We start from the raw sequence: 21,468 nt of genomic DNA on the forward strand, positions 1-21,468 counted from the left end.
GGGCCTTGTCCTCTCAAATATTCTATTTGGGGAAGAAGACCCCCTCCGCCCCTTGGAGTTGGCTCCGATGGCAGAGAGGCAGCTTCTTTTTTTAGGATCATGTAGATCGTGAAGCTGAGGCTCCAATACTTTGGCCACCTCATGAGAAGAGAAGAATCCTTGGAAAAGACCCTGATGTTGGGAAAGATTGAGGGCACTAGGAGAAGGGGACGACAGAGGACAAGATGGTTGGACAGTGTTCTCGAAGCTACGAACATGAGTTTGACCAAACTGCGGGAGGCAGTGCAAGACAGGAGTGCCTGGCGTGCTATGGTCCATGGGGTCACGAAGAGTTGGACACGACTAAACGACTAAACAACAACATTTCCTAAGCTGACCTGATTCTAATGATACCTTAAGAATCTTTAAGAATTTCTCAGAGACACATCTAGTCCAGCATCCTACTGCTTCCCACAGTAACCAATCAGGCAACAGCTCTCTTCTATATTGTATGTCCTCAGCAGCTGGTATTCAGATACACTGCCTCTCAGATACACAGATATTCTAGTTAACTGTTATGGCTAATATCAGCTAGACTTGTACCCTGTGAATTTGCCTAACTCCCTTTAAAACGCATCTGAGCCAGTGGCGATCACCTCACCTTGTGGCAGCAAATTGCAATAAACTTATGTGTTATGTGAAGATGGGACTTCTATCCTGACCACCAAATTCACTGGAATCACTGCACAGCTAAGAGGTTTTTGGTGTGTGTGTTTGTGTGCATGTGTGCACACTATTTCCTGGTTTGAGGTGCATCAGTAAATACCATTAGGATCATTGCTTGGACTGATCTAGCACAGTCATAGGACTCTTGAAACAAGTTGGCATCCTAAATGGTTTGTAGAGACAATCAGAATGAAGTGCAACTTGAGATAATCGATTCTGCAATATAATTTATTACTAGAAATAAAACATTAGAAAAAAGTCACTGGAAAAAATGCTTATTACAAAGTTTAAATACATCTTATTAGGAGAATATAATGATCTTACCTACTTTAATATATATGACAGTTCAAAGAATTTACAGTAAATATATTAACATATTTACAAAGGAATTATCAAAACCTGATAAGAAAAATTAAACGTTCATGACTGGAGTCAACTGAAGCAAGGAGCTTCGTGTCAGAGTCTTTCCATTATGTATAGTCTTCTCTATGCCTTCCAAGTTCATGAGAAAACTTCGTCTTTTCTTCAGTCCATCTAAGATGGCAGAATTTGCAGATGCCAGACTTTGTGTTCTAAAAATTATTTTGTAAAACAAGATTAAATAAGAAACCTATTTTTCCATATTCAAACATTCAGATTGACTTATTTCTCCATAAATTACCAAAAGAAATACTGGGTGGCTAAACAAGTACAAAAAAGTCATCTTTATTTTGAATCAGCTCAAGAATATTATGGAAATTACAGTATTTATTTCAATTGAAGGGTAAGGAATATGGAGTCATAATATGATGCAACCAGCAAGTGTTCCTTATACACCATCCTTCACCAACCTGATGTCCTCCTGATGTTTTGGACTACAACTCCCATCAGCCACAGCCAAAAACATCTGAGCGTACCAGGTTGGTGAAGGATAGTATACTTCATTTAACTTGACAGTTTACCCAGACCCACTTACTGGGATATCTTGCCTGGCCTTTTCTTGCCTTCCTGCAATATCTGATTTCCGCTTTTCTTTATCAGTGCTGTTCCTGAGCAACAGAAGAAAGTGTACAGTGACAGTACTGAGAAGAGGACTTCTTCCACCTGCTGTGCTGCAGTAAGAGTACTCTACTACCACCGCTATCCCCTGCAGACACTTGGGCATGTCGTGAGGTCCCTTACATCAGGATTGACTGAATACAATGGCCTACCTTTGCCATTCAGAATTTGATAGTGGTATACATGATTTGACCATTCATACACACATATGACAATTTTAGCATTGTATTTAAAAGGTTGTTTAAGTAGGCAAAGTTATCCAAGCATTCATGAGGACTCCTTGCATTCAAGGACAAGGAAAATGCCATGTTTCATTATAGGACTGTGATTTCCCAGCCTTGCAAGGTCCCGAAAGGCCCATGTGAACAGAGTTGAGAGTTATCTATGCCAATAGGCAATCTGCATTTTTCCAGTGCACAGCTGAAGGCCCTGTTAAAAAAACCCTTAAAAGTATGATTCACATATGTGTACAAGAAATACCATTAGCATTCTTTGTGTTTAAGAAAGTCACTTGTAACAGTTGTTCTTACCTTGGAGAATCTATCCCGCTGTCTCCTGTTATGCTGTGGTTTCCCGTCCCTTCCAAGTGGTTATGCTCATACTGGACACACTGATCTAGAACTGCAGCATCAGTTTTATCAGACAACTGTTGCTTTCTCGTATCATTTGTCTTTATTTCCCAGCCTTTTGGTGGCAGCATCAAGGATGCTAATTTTCCACCCACTTCATTTACTGACTTCTGCCAAACTCTGGTCTCTGCCTCATGCACATCATAGAAATCAAACAAACAGGGTTCAGCAGTATCAGGTGTCTGCCCATGTTCATCAACATCCTCTCGTTCTTCATTGCTTTTGTAGGCAAACTGAGATACCTGGTGGCACACACAACTTCCTCCTTCTAGGCTCATCTTCTGATACTCTTTTAAGCTATCCTTTGATCTAGAAAAACCAAGAAATTCATTTTCTTCACACTCACAGGGACCAACCCGGTCTGTATCAATTCTGTACCTTGAGAAGTGAGAATTAACACTTCCATTTCCCAACACAGTTGAGCCCAGTTCTTGTTCTTTACTGTTCCATTTCCCTGTATCTGAAGAATTATATGGGACTTGGCTGGATTGCAGCTTGGACAAATCCACATCATGTTGCTCTTCATCACCATGATATAGAGAACTACAAGTGTTGCCATCATCCAATTCTTGATACGGAGTTGGTTTATCGTAAGTGAATCTTTCATTTTGTGGGTTAACAGACTCAAGCCATTTGTTCATGTTAGTACACTCACTCTTTAAATCGTCATTTTGTCTGTGAGCAACAATATTTTCAGATAGTTTAAATTGTTGAGCATCTGCCTCACTGGGAAGATGGGTATCAGTTAGTTGATGTGCTGTTTGACCCAGCAAGCCAGTTTGATCATACTGGTGAGTTTGATCATACTGGTGAATTTGATCACACTGGTGAGGATGCTTTTTCTCCACTACTGCTTCGTCCACAAATGCAGCAGAAGTGTTAGACACTGCCTGCATCTCCATACTTTTTGGGGTTGCCCTTCTATGCAAATTACCTTTGCAAGCTGCACTTTCCTCCAGACAACTATATTTGACTTCTTTTTGTAAAACCTTGCATTGTAGGTAATATAACTCTTTCATTTTGTCATCTTCAGCATCACATTTGATGCTAACTGACTGCTTAGCTTTACAGTCCACAGTTCTTGAGGAATCCAGAGACCAGGACTGTGGGAAATTCTTCTCTGATCTTGGAGCTCCGGACTTTATATCATAGTTTTTCTGACTCCTATGTCCTTTCACTGACCTATTGCCTTTACAAGAAATAACTTTAAATGGATTAGTAACTTCTTTTCTGTATATAAAGTGAGATTCAACATTGATTGCATCCTCACACAACTGCTGATTGCAAACTATAGTTTCATTTGTAATACAAGACGATGGATGTTCAATACAGTTTTCCAGTTTGCTATTAGCTGGTATTTGGTCTTCACTCTTAAACTCCCTTGATGACTTATTAACGTGTTTTTCTTTGTTGGACTGCACTTTCCTGCGATGCTTTGCAGCTTTATTTTGTTTTTTCTGAGTGAACCCTTTGGGAAGATGTTTGTGCTTCATTGTCAACACTTCTGTAGAGGTTCCTTTACTGATATATTTTTTCTGCTCCTCTATTTTCTGCATCAGTGCAGTGTGCTTGGTTAGGTTGTCCACAGTCAGCACAGGGTTGATGCGTTTGATAATTTCATGTTCAACATCACGTGGGATATTATCCAAATTATCTTCATCCCTGACTGGCCATTCTTCAGGAGGAAACTGGGCGGAAAATGAAGTGTGCAGTTTTTTTGGTTTTTCTTTCTTGGAAGTGTTGCGCCAGAAAAGGCTAAGACCAAACTTCTTAATCTTTTCCTTCTCTTTCCCCAACTGCATGTAGTGAGCAGTTCCACAAGAACGGTTCTCAACAAGTGTATTGGTGGCCTGATTCTGAACTGAAAATCTGGATTCACAAGACCCTTTTTGACTTTTCCCATTAGGCTCAGGGCTAACATGTTGCTCATTGACTGCAGTCTGCCCAGGGAAACAATGACAGGATCTGCAATGGGATGCAATAGGGAAATTATTTTGTAGAAGGTCTGCAGCATCTTCCACGCTTACAAGGTATGTAACAGAAGGCTCTTGAGGGCAATTATCTTCCAAAAGGACCCTCTTCTTGTTTTTCATAGCATTATTACAGATAAAATATGTATTTGGGGTCACTATGAAATATCCTTCCCCAGTGTGATATATCTTCCGTTCTTTAATCAGCATCCCAAGTGTACTATATAGAATATCATGTGTGGGAGTTGCAATACCTAGAATAAAAGGGATGATAGTATAATATTAGTCATTTCTGTGGCATAGTCAATATGAAAAGTATTTTATAACTCTTACCACATTTATGGGTCAGAATAAATTCATGCTGTAAACCACTGTTATAGCCTGCTCCTGTGCATGCTTTCTCAGAATAAATTACTGTTGTGTTCCATGGGACTTTTTCCTAAGTAAGTGAAAATACAACTGCAGCCCCAATCTTTTTCCAAATGGAAAAGAGAAGGGGAGGAATTGCTTACAGCTAACTGATTTCTGACTTTAACTTATTCATATGGATGCCCCATAGATTTTTATATGGAACAACTGTCTTCCTTTAATGCTAAAGGCAATATGCCTTCTCCCGGTTGGACAACAGGGGGCAGCAAATACACACTAAAGGGGTTTTTTAAACATGAACAATAAAATCCTCATCTAGAATGCTTCCAAACTGAAGGTTTTTCAAATGTGTGACTTGCAGACAAAATCCATCAATCCTTACAGGCTCATTGGAGCCCCCAGGATGGCTAGTGAAACCCCTACCACACAAATTACTGAGCCATTTTTAGGGTTAAGAAGCAAACACGCTTAGTAGGGCAAAGGGGGCTTACTCGGCATTGACATCCTACAATTCCCTTCAGATTAGTAGCAAATTTTGACTCAAGAGCGTGGGCAGGACAGTGCAGTACAACAAAGCAAAGCAAAGTGCAGAATTGGCAGTTTGCCAATATATCTGCAGCCAAGAAAAGGCCTTGGGCCCAAAAGTGGAAGTGCAGTCAGGTTCTGATTTCTGCCACAGTCCAGGAGGGAAAGGCACATTCTGCACAGATGTAGCTAAACTCATTGTTTTAATATGAACCACCTCCCACAACTTCATTTCCCGCAACTAAACTAAGCAAAAGGCAAGTTTACCGCTCCAGTTCAGCAACAGGTGATTTGTAAAGGTGAAGCGTCATAACATCCATTTAATTGTAAATCAGCAAACTGCCTGCAATTACAATGAGTGGGACATACAAGGAAGGGAGACTGAAACAGGAGTCTCTTGCAGGGAGGTCCCTGCATGCTCTCCATGTTGCAGACACAAAGTGTACAAGGGCCAGGCCATTCAGTGCCAGTATTTCCAGCCATGTCTCCAGCACATAGCTGCCAAGTCTCCCACTGAAAAATGCGCGATCAGCAGCAGCGCGGCACCGGAAGTCGCTCCTACACATGTCTGGACATGCGTAGAAGCAACTTCCAGTGCCCAGACATGAGCAGAGCAGCATTGGAATTTGCTTCTACGCATGTCCAGACATGCGTAGAAGCAACTTCTGGTGCCAACTCTGCCCGATTTCCGGTGCCCAGGCATGGGCAGAGCGGCACCGGAAGTCATGCGTAGAAGCGACTTCTGGTGCCACTCTGCCCGATTTCTGGTGCCCAGGCAGAGCGGCACCCGAAATGGAGCCTCCCTGGCAGTAGGAAATCCGAGGGGTTTCCGGGATTTTTTTCTATTCGGGATAACAGCGGGAAACAGATTAAAATCCAGGGGTTTCCTGCGAAAAATGGGAGACTTGGCAGCTATGCTCCAGCATGCTACTTTTGACACACAGAATGGCTGCCATTCATTCTGATGAGGGGGAGGTAAAAAGAGGTGTATGGATCTGCTCAATCTCTAGTGGTTTCAGCCGCTGAGAATCAACCCATCTCATATCTTGCACTGCTTCATCCTGGGTTCTGTTTCTCACTCATGCTAAAGCTGGGGTAGGAGAACACAACCTGTGGCCCCCCAGATGTTGTTAAACTACAGCTCCCACCTCTGACCCTTGGCTGTGCTGCCTGCATCTGATAGGAGATGAAATCCAACAAAGTATGGAGGGACGCAGGCTTCTCATCCCTGTGCTCAATTGTGGAGGAAAGTTGGATATTATATTATTAGGCATCTGGGAGCTGCCTAATGAGGGATCTTTTAAAAAAAAAATTTACACACACTAAAGACTACTTAAATGTTTTTTGATATAAATATACTGAAAATGGAAAGTGTTACTGTGACAAACACATGTACCATGTAGGTTTGCTCATCTGGTATATTCTTTGCCACATTGTTTTCACACACCCATCTTTATGCTCCTGATATTTAATTCTCCCCAACCCCATGAATTTTGATGACTGCAAGCTGGCAGCCCAGATTTGTAATGCAGTGTGAGTTAGAACAATTAGATCCTGTGTTTTGTTTTTCATCTGCTGATTTACAAAGGGAATTCTAATTGCTTTCCTGGTCCCAGACAGCATGCATTCTTTCACTCTGCTAGCTGCAAAACCCCTTGAGTCCAATGTTTATGTGAAGTGTCAACAACCCATGATTTAACAGATTACCTGGGTAATGTTTCCCCAGCTGATCCAGTAAGGTTTCCTGTGTAACGGTAATTTGAGCTGCATTCATATCAGATATAGCACAACACAAGACTTCTGCCAAAGGAACGAACTGGGACTGTGAAATGGGATTCATGTGCACTGGAGATACATCACCTAAAAGGAATAGAGGGGGGGGGATAGAAATGAACTTCCTTTCTACTTTGGAATATTTCTTTTCCCCCTCTATTGCCCTTTCAAAATGTTGGCTTCTTTTAGCTTCAGCATGATGGATAATAAATGATCATCGTTCTAAAGAAATAAAAGCGATTTTAGCAATTATTAGCTCAAAAACAAACATCTTGAAGCATGTTAAGTAGATGCTGCAGGCAGATATGTGTCTTCGGATGCTTAGACCATCACTTAAGTTCTCTGGTTTCTTCCCCAAATACATACCATATGAAGTGAAAACACTGTAAGTTTTCCTTGGAACTATGTGAAACATGCAGTCTGTTTAAACATTTTAGAAGGTGTTACAGGACTCTTCCCAAGACATTTATGCAATTCAATGAGTAATGCAATATAATTGAGGTTTAAATTAAATGTAGCCTACTAAAAACAGCTGTCTCATGTTACAGCTAGGGCAAGAAAAGGTCTCTTTAGGATTATTTTCTCTTTAAGTCAACAAAATAAACAACAGTCCCTTTTGAAGAAGTTGTTAAACACTTCTTGACCTCTGTTTTACAACTGGCAATGGTTCTGTTTAACAGAATGTGTTTAGAGAAGTTCCTAAGAATTTCCTTTATGACGTTGCTAAGCTACTACCAGCAGGTGTATAAATCAGCGTCCGCTTGCTTTGTGTGGAACGGGAATTCAAGAAAAAAACACTGAATAGTACAACATTGGGGCTAGTTACTGTAAATGGAAAAGCTGGTTTCACAGTTTCTTGCAAAGCACACCTTAAAATGGCTATTTTCTATCTTTTGATAGTATTACAAAGTTAGTTTTCCAGGAAAAGCCAAGGTTCCAAACAAAAGGTAGACCAGCACCAGCATCAGCATGTGTGACAGACTGATTTCTTCCCAATGATGCTTCTCTGGGCTATTGTTAATACATTGCTCAAGCCCTCATATTTTTCAGCTTAACAAACACAGCAGGACCCATCTTGAAAGGGCATCTTGAAAGATCAAGATTAGTCATCTTTTTATACAGGTTAATCTACACAAATAAATTGTATGTGGGATAAACACACACGCCACAACAATTGGGTTCATTGTTCATATTCATAGCTATTTTGGATTGCAAACACTTTGAGCAGGATGCACCTAACAAGTCCCATCAGCAGAAGCCCTGCACGAGGACTTCTGTTTGCACAAGTCTATACCATCAGCTTTCAGAAGTACTGTACCATCTTTACTTAGAAAGTATTCCACTCACTGGTGTATCCACACATCTAGTTTGGTGTCTGTACAAATGTGAACATAAAGTAATATCTCTGCCTCAACAATCCTATAAATATGTTGACCTGGCACCAGAAACCCATGCACCTAGCAATTATTGGTTGGTTACCAACAGGAATATAGTGCTTACCATTCTGTGGTGGCAGAAATGAAACACACCTCCTGGCATGGCACTTCTCATAACAATATATTTAAAGCTTAACAAAAATATTTGTTTTGGCCCAGAACAAAGGAACCTGGCACCCATCAGGTACAGCAAATGCAAGCCCCATTGATTGCAAAAATACAGCTCAACTTCTACAGTGAGCAAAGTAACTTTTTTTAAAAAAAAAAAACTTCCCAAACTCCAGCCTAGGCAACCTGCCAAAAATCCATGTATTATTGACCCTCAAATGATTTTACCAGTCTACTCAAACACAGATAATTGTTTACACATGCGAAATCCGAGAACGCATTTTCAGAGCATATACCGAAACTCAATGTGGGAAAGTCATCTGCAATACAAGAGTCAGATAACAAAACATAGGGAACAAAAAGTCTCCAGATACGCTTCACCAACATAAAAAGATGTTTTGTTCTGTCCTTGTAACTTGAGTGTTGCTGGATTAATGGTGCCTTCACTGGGCAGGTAGCACATTTCTGTCTTCCCTTCAACATTCCGATTCAGATGTAGAGCAAGTCGGCGCAAATCTGTTATGGTCAACAGATCTGCTGTACACTAGAGCTCAACTTTACCTTAAGGTTATTAAAGCCGAACATACCAGTACTTGGTAGTTCAACAATACTGATTATGCTTAGGAGTAAATTACAGGAGACTTGGAAGATCTAGAACTGCATCTCACAAAAGTTTGTTTTTTACTTTATAGCAGCCACAGAGGCGGTGTGGAAGCTGTAAATTCTTCCAGGCCAGTTTAGGTCCTGGACATTCCATTGGTGATCACTGTTAGGACTTTCCTGTAGCAACTTGCTGGGCTGATTCACTGCAACCTTGCCCCCCTTCCTGCTCTGTCTGTCCCTCATTCTACTGCTTAACTGCTGCCTTGGACTTCAACTTGTAGAGTCCATTTGCTTAGGATAAATGGCAAACCCCAAAATTCCTGCTTATGAGCTTCCTTCCCACTATATTCTCTTCACTGCCGCAGTTTGGTTAGCTGCTACATAAGTTAGGTTTGACTTCAGTTTCATGTAAACCGCTTAGTTTTCATGATTAAGTGGTATATACAGTAAATCTTGTTAAATAAATAATAATTTTTAAAAATCGGCACCAGATCATCCAACTAAATTAAAATAACAAAAACCTTCCACTGTACCATGATGTAACTGGATTTGATGACTTATAAAGCACCATGTATTAGGATGCTTTTGCAATCATTTCGGTTATTACAGTTGTGATAAAAGAAGTATGAGAACTGAGCTTAATCGATTACTTGGACATATCTTCTCAGTTAAACGTGTCCAGAAGAGGGCAATCAAAATGGTCAAAGGCCTGGAAACGATGCCTTATGAGGAACGGCTTAGGGAGCTGGGTATGTTTAGCCTGGAGAATAGAAGGTTAAGGGGTGATATGATAGCCATGTTCAAATACTGTATATAAAAAGATGTCATATAGAGGAGGGAGGAAGGTTGTTTTCTGCTGCTCCAGAGAAGTGGACACGGAGCAATGGATTCAAACTACAAGAAAGAAGATTCCACCTAAACATTAGGAAGAACTTCCTGACAGTAAGAGCTGTTCGGCAGTAGAATTTGCTACCAAGGAGTGTGGTGGAGTCTCCTTCTTTGGAGGTCTTTAAGCAGAGGTTTGACAGGCATATGTCAAGAATGCTTTGATGGTGTTTCCTGCTTGGCAGGGGGTTGGACTGGATGGCCCTTGTGGTCTCTTCCAATTCTATTATTCTAAACAACTACCTTGACCATTGTTCAATTGCTTGCTTGAATGTATTTATGCTTAATTCCACATTTTTAGATTACATCAACATATGATGGCATGTCATCGTGTTGCAGATTGCAACACACACTTAGTCCTTTATTAACTCATCTGTTAATTAAAAGGGAGAGAGAGAAAAGGTGCAATGAGAGTATTCACAGATCTGTCTAGCAGTGATAGGCAATTTATTAGGTGACTGGCTTTCTCTTGCCTCACCAGTCAAATGGATCAAATAAATCTTTATCCTCCATTAACAGGAGTATAGGATTAACTCAGGATTTAAATAGGTGAATAATGACTGATACCAATTCCAACTCAAAGTTAATTTCCAACCAACCAACCCCCACCTACTTTTTAAAGACCATGGCTTTAATCACCCCCCTCCCTGTGGCCAAAACTGGTTACAGTAGTTTTGTTTTATTTCAAACCAAGAAGCACAGATTAAAAACAAACTCCCTATTCTGTTAATTTTCGCAGGATGTTGTTCTTGCCAACAGCATAAAGAGAAGGCTCAGGTTGATTCAGGAGCTTATGTTATGTTATGATGTAGTACTTTAAGTTCCACATGGTGTGAACAAATAGGGTTGGTTTTTCCATTTTGACCTGCTTGCGGGCCTTCCCTGGCTAGCCTTTTAATGAGGCAGAAGCAACCAGCATTAGCAAAAGTATTTGAAAGACTGCTTCAGCAACTATTTGATCCATTACAAGGATATTCTATGGATTTCAGACGGTGTTTTTCAAAAGAGTATCATTAAAACGTACGAATGCATGAAATGACTATGAATTATTTTAAAAACAAAACAGGACTTCTTAAGTCCAGCATTAATGGGCCATGAGTTTTCAAACCTATGCTCGTTTGCCAGGTGGGTTCAAAACACGGATGAAAGGCAGGCAGTCATGGAAGGAATCCAAGCAGCAGAAAAACACACAACCGTCTGCTCATTTGCCATCCCTCATTAAGCTCATGTGGTATTGGTAGACGACACGTCCCACAGAACAAGTGGCTAGAACGAGTTTCATGAATATTTCGGCATTTAGGCAAAGCTCAGGTGTGCTGCTTACAAAACACACATTTCCCTTGCATTTTAACATCCCAATGTAATGCTCTTCACTGCACATGCTGCCCAAATATTCAAAATGATGATACACATTTTAATTTCCCAGTACCAAAGCTGTCTCTTTCCTACTTCTTTCTTACCCCCCATTACTAGTTTTGTGGGTTTTTTATTAAAACTATTGCAGAAAATGCCATAAAATTTAAAAGGTGGCCACTGGCAAAATCGCATTTCAAACAGAAATTCTGAAAGATAACTATTTAAAAACTGGCACTGAAATTTAATCAGTCACTGCCAATGCTACTTGGACCCAGGAGGGAGCAGTTTCTAAACCTGTTCCCAACTTTGAAACCAAACTAAGCCAGCATTACAATTGTTTACTAACAACAAGCCTTTGTGGCATATAGCACCAATTTCACTATTAAGCATAACATAGCACAAACATCATCTATCATCAATAAAACACCACTAATTACAGGGTCACTAGTTGACATCCATTAATTTTCTACCTTTTAATTTTCTACCTTTTAATTTTAATTATTATCCTCAGTAGATAAAGATTTGATTTCAAGACCAGACAATTAAAAGGTGGTTAATTCCTAGCCAGGTGAAAATTTTCTCAGTTCCTTTTACAGAAGGGCAAAGAACTGCTTCATTAACATATAAATATTCCCCACAATTAGTGGCTAGGATCTAAAGTGTTATGGGATAACTGAAAGTTGAGGAACCCTCAAAAGTTCAGTACAACACAATGGGCTGCAGTCAAAAAGGGAAGCTGGTAATTTCTTTGCAGAGAGGGCATTTAAATTATGTTTAGAGCATGCTCTCCCACTTACACAATTTTCACTTATGCATGCAGGGGCCCAGAACATAACCCCCACATAAGTGGGGGGATGCCTGTTCTGCAGGAAAAAGTGTGTTGAACAATCTTTCTCTCTTTTTTTGGCTAATTTAAATTTATATTCCTCTCCTCCAAGAAGCTGGAAATGGCACACACAGTTTCCTCCTCCCCATTACCATTTTATCCTCACAGCAATCCTGTAAGAAAGGCTACTCTGAGAGGTGATGAATGGCCCATGGTCACCCGGTGAGCTTCATGGCCAAGTGGAGAGTTGCACTTGGGCCTCCCTAATTACTGCTGTACTTTCATTCCAAGAAAACAAATGAGAATGAGAGAGGCCATGCTACATAACTCAGTGTTTTCCCCTCAACTCAAAAAAGGTTATCTGGTGCCACTAAGGTTGTATCAAAAGACGGCTGGTTTATGTAACCACTAAGCACATTACTGGTTGCTTTTCTGTGAGAACCCCTATTTCTATCGTTCCATGTCAAATATTTTATGAGAGCTCCACCACACACACAGAGTATGCTTAGGCACATTGTTCTGTGGCTCTGCTGGAGCCCTCGGGAAATCAGTTTGGCACAAGTAAATTGTGATCTAGTCCTGGGTAAGGCAAAGGAACTGTTTGTGTGGTCAGTGATCATATGAACCAGTCCTAATTCTGAATAGGACTAAGAAAGCGTAGCAGAATAGGAAAATGAAGCACAAGGCATCTTACAGGACTGATATCTTTTAAATTTCAGTGAAAGGGGTCATTGATTTTTGAAGAAACCTAAAACCAAAGTACTCCAGAGGATATGCAGGAATACCTAGAACACGATACCAATCAATAGCTAAAACAAGGAAGGAAGGAAGGATTATTTGGGCTCAGCAATCAAAATATGAGGCACAAAAGTCAGCAGCAAATGATTGTGTTCCTGCAGCTCCTATATAACATAGGCCTTGTTCTTGCCCTTAAGGATATATTTGAGGTGGGGGTGGGTAGTGAAAGGAACAACCAGGTTTAAATTGAAACCATTTCACTCAAAGCCCAGCAAACATATGGAACATGTTATAAGGTAAAAGCCACAAGGGCAAGTCACAGGAACGTGTTCAACAGGCAACTGGATGTTTTTATGGAATGAGGCAGGAATGAAAGACATCACAGGGAGTGGGAAAACACAAAGGAACAGATGTAAGAGGAGGAGATGGCTTACTGGGCCAAAGGAGTCTGTCCTGTGTAGCTTGGTATTCAGCTCTAATGTTAGTCATGAGCTTTGAAAGCACAATTGTTTCAACTGTTGTAAAATTAAAAGTGTGGGGAAAGCACCTTGGCTTGCCTTGCCTGGACAGCACCGGAATGTCCTGCACAATTCCTGTTCTTGTGGGCAAGAATGCCACAAGAGCATCGTAATGAGGCTTGCACAGGATATCGCCATGGCCCACAAAACATAAAAAACAAAGCAGTATTATAAATTAGCCAGGCACCAGGTATGTTTTGCGACTGGCGCAGGTCCAATTGCAACCATGTGGAGATATTTGGATGCCAGGTTGACATCTCCATCTGGCTGGTCCCTCCAGCTTTCTAAAGCAGGTTAGCAGAAGAGCTTATTTATTGCATTTATATCCCACTTTTTTCTCCAAGGAGTACATGGCTCACCCCCCCCCCCAAACAACGACCCTGTGAGGTATATTAATAGGCTGTGACTGGCCCAAGGTCACTCAATGAGCTTAATGACTGAGTGGGGATTTGAACCCTGATCTCCTAGGTCCTTGTCCAGCACTCTAACCACTACACCGCACTTGCTTCCTAGAGTTCTTCTGCTATGGGGCAGCTATATAAATTACGCAGTAAATAAATATGGGGAAAGCAACATGTCACTTAGAGAAGCATCTGAAATATTTTCCTTGAAGCTTGAATTTGTTTTATTCTGTATTGTTTGATGTTTTAATGTGCTGTAAACCGCTTTGAGATTTTGTCTTTAAATCACAAAGCAATATAGAAATTTATTATTATCATTGTTAATAATAATAATAATAATAATAATAATAATAAGCATTATTGGGGGAATGGTGCCTAAACAGTAACCCGGGTTTAAGGTGCCATTTGGCAATTAGCTTATCTATCTGAGTTTCTAACACTGAAACAAAGGTATAGCCAGCAGGGCCCTGCAATTTTGAGGTCCTTATGGTTTCTTTTTCCTTAACTTTCTGGACGTTATGCACTCTGCCTTTCTAGTGCAGAACTTCATATCTTCCCCTGCTTTAAAAGGGAGGGGGAAGTAGAAATATTATCCTTCTGTGCAAAGCTACACTCCCAGTACATTACGCAGGTGCTGGCTATCGTGCCACTGGCACTGGACCAAGATGGGGCTATGAAGAATAAAACAGGGAGGGAGGGGGGCACACTATTATCTGGAAGGGCCCTGAAACGACTCTCACTGGATAAACAGCTCTCAGCTTTCACTTCTGTGGAAAGTTATTGTTCCAATTTTTCCTGTGCGAGTGTTAATAATTACCACTTTATAAGCTGAGGTAGTTTGTTGTAATATGTATACACCTCAGATCCACAGGCTCAAGCAAGCCTGTAAATTGACATACAACTAGGGTATTGCTTAATGATTAACTGCGGTGCACAACACATCTGTTACCTTGTTCTAAGACCACTCTACGGACTGCCACATTACCATGTCAAAAGTGATCCAAGGTAATCAGTAATCCAAACTCCAAACCACCCTTCTCTGTGCTTTTTTAAGGGAAGCCTCAGTATAGTCCTGTAATTCAACTGTAATTTGTTATGGACATGCATGTGTGAAAATACTGATGTTGCAATAAAATACCTATTGACTACTGACAAACACTACAAAGAATAGTTAAAACCTTTAACTTCAACCATTTGGCTATTTAGGAGGCATTCTGTTAAAAGGGGTAGCTGTTTCTTGCATGTAACAGATAAAGAAAAAGAGAAAATATTCCAATACACAGGAAAGAAGATAGATAAATCTTTCTCAGGTGACATGGGGAAGAAATCAGTGTAACTCTAAAGGAGATTGTACATTTAAAAATGAAGCCTCGCAGTGGAAAAGTATAGGTTGTGCTTTTAAGTTGTCTCACCTCATCATTCTATAGGGGTTCAACAACAAACTAATTTCTGCCCACTGACCTTACCACCTTCTAGTCTGACTCCAGAACTGGCCATTCTTACATACTTGTTGCATAGAATGATAAATGTGAAGCACTTTTCTTAAGGATGTTCGTGATGTTGGTACAATATTAGGAAACCCCTACAGATATGATTAGCCTGAGATTTTACCAATATCAACCTCAACCTTATTAAGATGCAACCTTCTGAAGCAAGGAAGTAAGGAGGAGAATAACTCCCAAATAATCAAGGCACTTTTGCCTCATCCTGTTTCATCTGGACATAAGGATTCACATAAGAGCATCACCAGTATAGTTCTTGAAACTCATTCATTCTACATTAACAAACTAAGATAAACAGAGTTGTAGAATTAGGCATGAAACCTGGACATGTTAACTTTCAGCTACTTTAATTGGGAAAGTTTTTTTTAAAGAAAGGGTGCTGTCTGTGCAGTCGTCTTCTCAATGGATTTTCAGCACTTGAATATGAGACCACTTGCAAGAAATTCCTGAACAGCTAACACTGAAGGAATTGTATTACTTGGCGGTTAACTTCAGCAGGACTCTGTATGGGCACCAGAGTCTCCCATATGGATCCAATTGCAGGATCAAGGAGATAGCTGTTAAGTGAAAACTTACAACAATGTTTATAGAATTCTGCATTTGTAACCATTTCCTTTATATGTTGGCTTTACTTAATATGGCACCAAGAGTACCACACCAGAGGGTACGGCAGAATATTGCTACATTTATGGGAACAGTAATGTTTTCTCTACAATACTGGGTTTACTACGCACACAGGTGTTACCAAACTCATATAAGCTCCCCATTTTGCAGGGCCAAGGGAGATTAATATTCACCAAAGCGAAACCACACAAAAATAAATATTTAAGAGTCTGGGTTTAAGGTGGGGAAATATGTAGGAAGTCTTTAAAAATTTCTTTTACTGAGGCGAGGCAAAAGATTGCTAACATCTCAGTGGTTAAAACAATATTTTCATCCTGCTTGAATGCCTTTTTTTTTCCTTTAAAGAAGTTAGCTGTTTATCAAGAGGGCACATGAGTGCCCCCGGAGGAACGTATTTCTCTCTGAAATAAAAGAACCTTCCTCTTTTTCAATTAAAAGGCAGTATGCTCTCCCTAGCTCCACAGAGACAGCAAGAAAGGAACAGATTAACCTTCGGAGTGCCTATCATTGTGTGACAAATCCTTGTTTACCCTCTCCCCACCCTCCATCTCTCCACACACAATAGCATGACCACAAGGTTCTTTCTGTGAGCCAAGGAACCCATTAGGTATAAAGCAATGAAGAGATTACAGTCAAAATGGCATCCCCAGCTGACAGGAAACATTGGAAGATTTTTGTTTGGTTTGGTTTTTTGCTTCAAATCACTTAAGCCTAAGAAGAAATGCCTAGTTCAGATGCTCATTTCCACTGGTTTCTTTATTTAATAAAACCTTGGTCCTCTAAGGGATAACAGCTTACTTCTTGCCCTATGTTTCTTTGCCAGAGTTACGGTAGTCAAGGGCTTCCCACACAGAAGGACAGGAGTTTGGAATTATGGAACGAAGGGGTTGAAAGAGAGAGAAAGAAAGCAACCTTTACTGAATGTAAGTAGACCCCAGATGTATGCTTGGAGGCTGCTTTAAAAGAATTTACATAGTAAACCGTTAACATGCACTGCCTCATTAGGGCCATTCAGTCTACACTACCACAGACGTACACAAGAGAGTGTTTTTAGTACCAGAGAAAGTATTACACACCACAGTGCATCACATAGGGATAGTCGCCATCTAGAGCAAATTCCACCTGGTAGCTGTATCAGGTTCATCAGTTCCAGCCAGCATCCTGTGTGAAGTTGCACTCTTCACACATTTTCATTACACATACAGAAGGCACTACCAAGCTTTTAAAAACAACCCCTAATGCTTATCACTCATTTTTATAAGGGTTGTATCCAACACTGTGCATGGGGTCCTACTCCTGCAATGGGACTTCCCTTTCCTCTCCATGCACACCCTCAGAATCTGCTCCAGAGGGTCCTCCAGAGGGAGAGGAACATTCCATCACAGAAGTGGAAGCCTTCTGCACAAGCAAAACAGCAGTGAGGTATACAACCCCACATGTAGCTGGAACCTAAGCAGTCTCTCATCCAAGCCCTGGGCAGATCCAAACTCCTTAGCTTGGGTATGTTGGTCTAGCAGCATCAGAAGCCCTGAGAGGAGAAAACTGGCTGAGAAAACTATATGAGTCTGGAGCTGGAGAAAAACACTCAGCATGTGCTCAAAACGCACTTCCTTTCTAGCAGCACACGTGCTTTAAGGCTCAGAGCATCCTTAAACACAAAAAAACTAAAGGGCCCAGAATCAGCTTAAAACAAAACCTGGCAAAGAAAGAGTCCAGGAGTCAGTTCTGGTTGAATCCGGTAGAGAAAGGAACGGAGCCAGGACTGGACCCGCAAGGTAAAGGGAGGAACCAAGAGAGAATGTGACGGAGCTGGGCACACGCGCTGGCGCTTTTCGGAGCCCCAGCGCAGGTGAGCTGGTGAAGCTGCTCCCCTGGCTTGGCTAACCTGCTTGCTTTGCGCGCTCGCTCACTTACCCACAGCCCTGATGAGGAAGCCCTTGGGCGGGCGCAGCGCCCTACGGAGCCAGGCATCGCGGAGGAGCTGCAGCGGGGCGTCGGGGCCCTGCAGCAAGAGCACGCCGCCCCGCAGCCAGCCCTGCAGCCACACCCGAGCCACGGCGCGCGCCAGCCCGCCGTTCCAGTAGCAGGCGGCGTTGGCGCGCCGGAACGCCTGGAAGACGGCAGCGCCGCTCGCCTCGTCGCCGCAGCTATCCGCCTCCGGCTTGCCCGGGGCAGCCGCCGCCGCCGCCTCTTTTCCCTCCTCTTCCTCGTGCTGCTGCTGCAGGCGGCGCAACACCAGGGCCAGAGAGCTCGGCGCCAGCTGCACGGCGCGCCGAGGCGGCCGCGACATCCTGGAGGTGCCTCAGGCTCTGCCCGTTATTCCCGCCGCTACTGCTGCCGCTGCGGTCGCTACCAAGGGAACCGAGCCCTTCCTGGCAGGGGGCGGGGAAAGAGCGGACCTGTCTCCACACGGTGGGCAGGGCCTGCCGGAGAGCGGCTGCTGCGGCCCGAGCCCCCTGCCCGCCTCTGGAAATGGCAGGTCCTGCTCCCCTTCAGTCAGGCTCCGGCTCTATGCGCGCGCGCCTGGGAACAAGCGCCGCCGAAGCCGCGGCGGGAATTTGGCTCGTTAAGTTGCGTTGAACATCCTCGTAGGGCCGTAGGCATTGAGGTCGTGCGCACGTTTTCTGGCCAGGCTACCAAAGGGCAAGTCCTCACCAGTGTCGGGTTGGTAGGGCTTCTTGAGGGAGGTTCTCCGCAGGGACCCAAAACCATTCAGGACCTTGCGCGCCAGTATATACATCATGCTTTAAAAACAAGCACCATCAGCCAATTTTTAGCTGTTCAAAGACCAAAGGTACTGCTAGAGTAAAAAGGGTCCTCGTCACAATACTTTGACACATCAGACAAGCATAAACACAAGTGATGCAGAATGGGCTAATGCTGGGAACAGAGATGTTTATGTGCCTTCGTCATGACGAGATAATTGCATGCTCTTAGCTCCTTCTTTTATTTCTGTGTGATTTTTTGGAATTGGGAATTATTTTTAAAGCTTTCTGCTGGTTTGCAGAATACTTCAGCATTTTGAGCTGAACTCTGGGTTCTGTGACCGTCCTTCCACCATGTTGGTTTTTTTAAAAGTATATATATAAATTGTTTAGGTTTTTACAGTTGAGATTGAGAAAGAAGTGTTTTGTGATGACGACCATAATAGAAACTTTGTATTGCTGTCACTCATATTTTTATATCCAGTTGGAAGATTACATTCTTGAAAAACCACCATGCACATTTTACGCTCCAAAGCTTTTCCACATTATTACATCTGCACTTCCATTAAATTAATCCTGTCCATTTAGGAAGCTATCAACATAGTACATTAGGATTTTAAAAGAATCTTTATATGAAATTGCTCACATTTTCTTACACAATAAGAAGCTTTAACAGCTCTGTTTAGTTGCAGGATATACTTAGTGGCACAAGAGTAAGTAGTGGTGTATTACTCAACCATTCCTACTTCATTTATTATTTTTTACCTACTTTTAACATCAAAACTATATATGATAATATGCTGGGAGAAGAGTAAGAATTGGTGCATTGTTATTTTTCGTTGTCACCCCCCCCCCCCCGGATTTTAAAATCATAATGCAACTTAAACAGAACAGACCCAGTTAACACTTGGGGGATGGGGGGAGAAACAGGGTATCTTTGCCTAAGTTGACAGTTAATTAAAACTATAGTCCTGTGGGAATAAATCCCACTGTACTGTGCAGTGAGATTTATTTCTAAGTAAAAATGTATAGAATTGCGCTGTAATCTTAACCAGATTTACTAGGGCGTAAGCCCCATTAAACTCAGTAGGATTTATTTCCAAGTTTGGCAACTGAAGGTTTTTGGGGCTTTCACCACCATGAGCTCTGGAAGCAAGCTTTTAATGCAACTGTTTAAATTTTCTTGATTATCCGAAAATGTTAATAATTGTATTGGTTTTGAGGATTTATGTTTTTATTGTATATATTGTACACCACCTTTTACATCCTAGCACATGTCCACTGCATAATGTAAGCTGCCACAAGCACCAGTGTCTTAAGTAGCACATATAACTGCCTGCACATAAAATGAATTGGACCTTACATGTTCCAGTCCTAAATGCACTTATGGTGGTATCCAACTAGGTTTACTCAGAGCAAACCAATAGGCCTAAGTCAGTTATGTACTCATGTTCATTAATTTCCATGGATCTACTCTGAGTAGGACTAGCATTGGGTACAACCCATAGTTTCAAACAAGCTCTGTGGCAGTCAGTAGCCGTTACTAAGACGGAAATGTGCTTAGGATCAAAATGTTAAGAGATAATCATAGAATCATAGAGTTGGAAGAGACCACAAGGGCCATCCAGTCCAACCCCCTGCCAAGCAGGAAACACCATCAAAGCATTCTTGACATATGCCTGTCAATCCTCTGCTTAAAGACCTCCAAAGAAGGAGACTCCACCACACTCCTTGGTAGCAAATTCCACTGCCGAACAGCTCTTACTGTCAGGAAGTTCTTCCTAATGTTTAGGTGGAATCTTATTTCTTGTAGTTTGAATCCATTGCTCCGTGTCCGCTTCTCTGGAGCAGCAGAAAACAATCTTTCTCCCTCCCCTATATGACATCCTTTTATATATTTGAACATGGCCATCATATCACCCCTTAAGCTTCTCTTCTCCAGGCTAAACATACCCAGTTCCTTAAGCCATTCCTCATAAGGCATCGTTTCCAGGCCTTTGACCATTTTGGTTGCCCTCTTCTGGACACGTTCCAGCTTGTCAGTATCCTCCTTGAACTGTGGTGTTCAGAACTGGACACAGTACTCCAGGTTAGGTCTGACCAGAGCAAAATACTGTGGTACTATTACTTCCCTTGATCTAGATGCTATATTCCTATTGATGCAGCCCAGAATTGCATTGGCTTTTTTAGCTGCTGCATCACACTGTTGACTCATGTCAAGTTTGTGGTCTAAGACTCCTAGATCCTTTTCACATGTGTTGCTCTCAAGCCAGGTGTCTCCCATCCTGTATTTGTGCCTTTCATTTTTTTTTGCCCAAGTGTAGTACTTTACATTTCTCCTTGTTAAAATTCATCTTGTTTGCTTTGGTCCAGTTGTCTAATCTGTTAAGGTCATTTTGAAGTGTGATCCTTTCCTCTGGGGTATTAGCCACCCCTCCCAATTTGGTGTAGTCTGCAAACTTGCTCAGGATGCCCTCAAGCCCATCATCCAAGTCATTGATAAAGATGTTGAATAAAACTGGGCCCAAGACAGAACCCTGTGGCACCCCACTAGTCACTACTTTCCAGGATGGGGAGGAGCCATTGATGAGCACCCTTTGAGTTCGGTCAGTAAGCCAGTTACAAATCCACTGAATGGTCGCATTGTCTAGCCCGCATTTTACCAGCTTCTTTACAATAATATCATGGGGCACCTTGTCAAAGGCTTGCTGAAATCAAGATAGGCTACATCCACAGCGTTCCCTTCATCTACCAGGC

At 41.9% G+C, this 21,468-nt stretch overlaps 1 protein-coding gene across 1 annotated transcript; it reads right to left on the bottom strand.

Moving 5' to 3' along the window:
* Positions 1–915: 915 nt before the first annotated feature.
* Positions 916–18,752, bottom strand: STOX1 (storkhead box 1). The gene is made up of 4 exons (XM_035137501.2): positions 17,921–18,752; positions 6,944–7,096; positions 2,274–4,596; positions 916–1,277 (listed from the first exon to the last, which is right to left on the bottom strand). Exons 1-4 carry the CDS (start codon positions 18,294–18,296, stop codon positions 1,118–1,120), a joined length of 3,012 nt encoding a protein of 1,003 aa, XP_034993392.1. The 5' UTR covers positions 18,297–18,752; the 3' UTR covers positions 916–1,117.
* Positions 18,753–21,468: the final 2,716 nt, after the last annotated feature.

This window comes from Zootoca vivipara, chromosome 5 (genome assembly GCF_963506605.1).
Source record: "Zootoca vivipara chromosome 5, rZooViv1.1, whole genome shotgun sequence".
Classification (NCBI taxonomy): domain Eukaryota; kingdom Metazoa; phylum Chordata; class Lepidosauria; order Squamata; family Lacertidae; genus Zootoca; species Zootoca vivipara.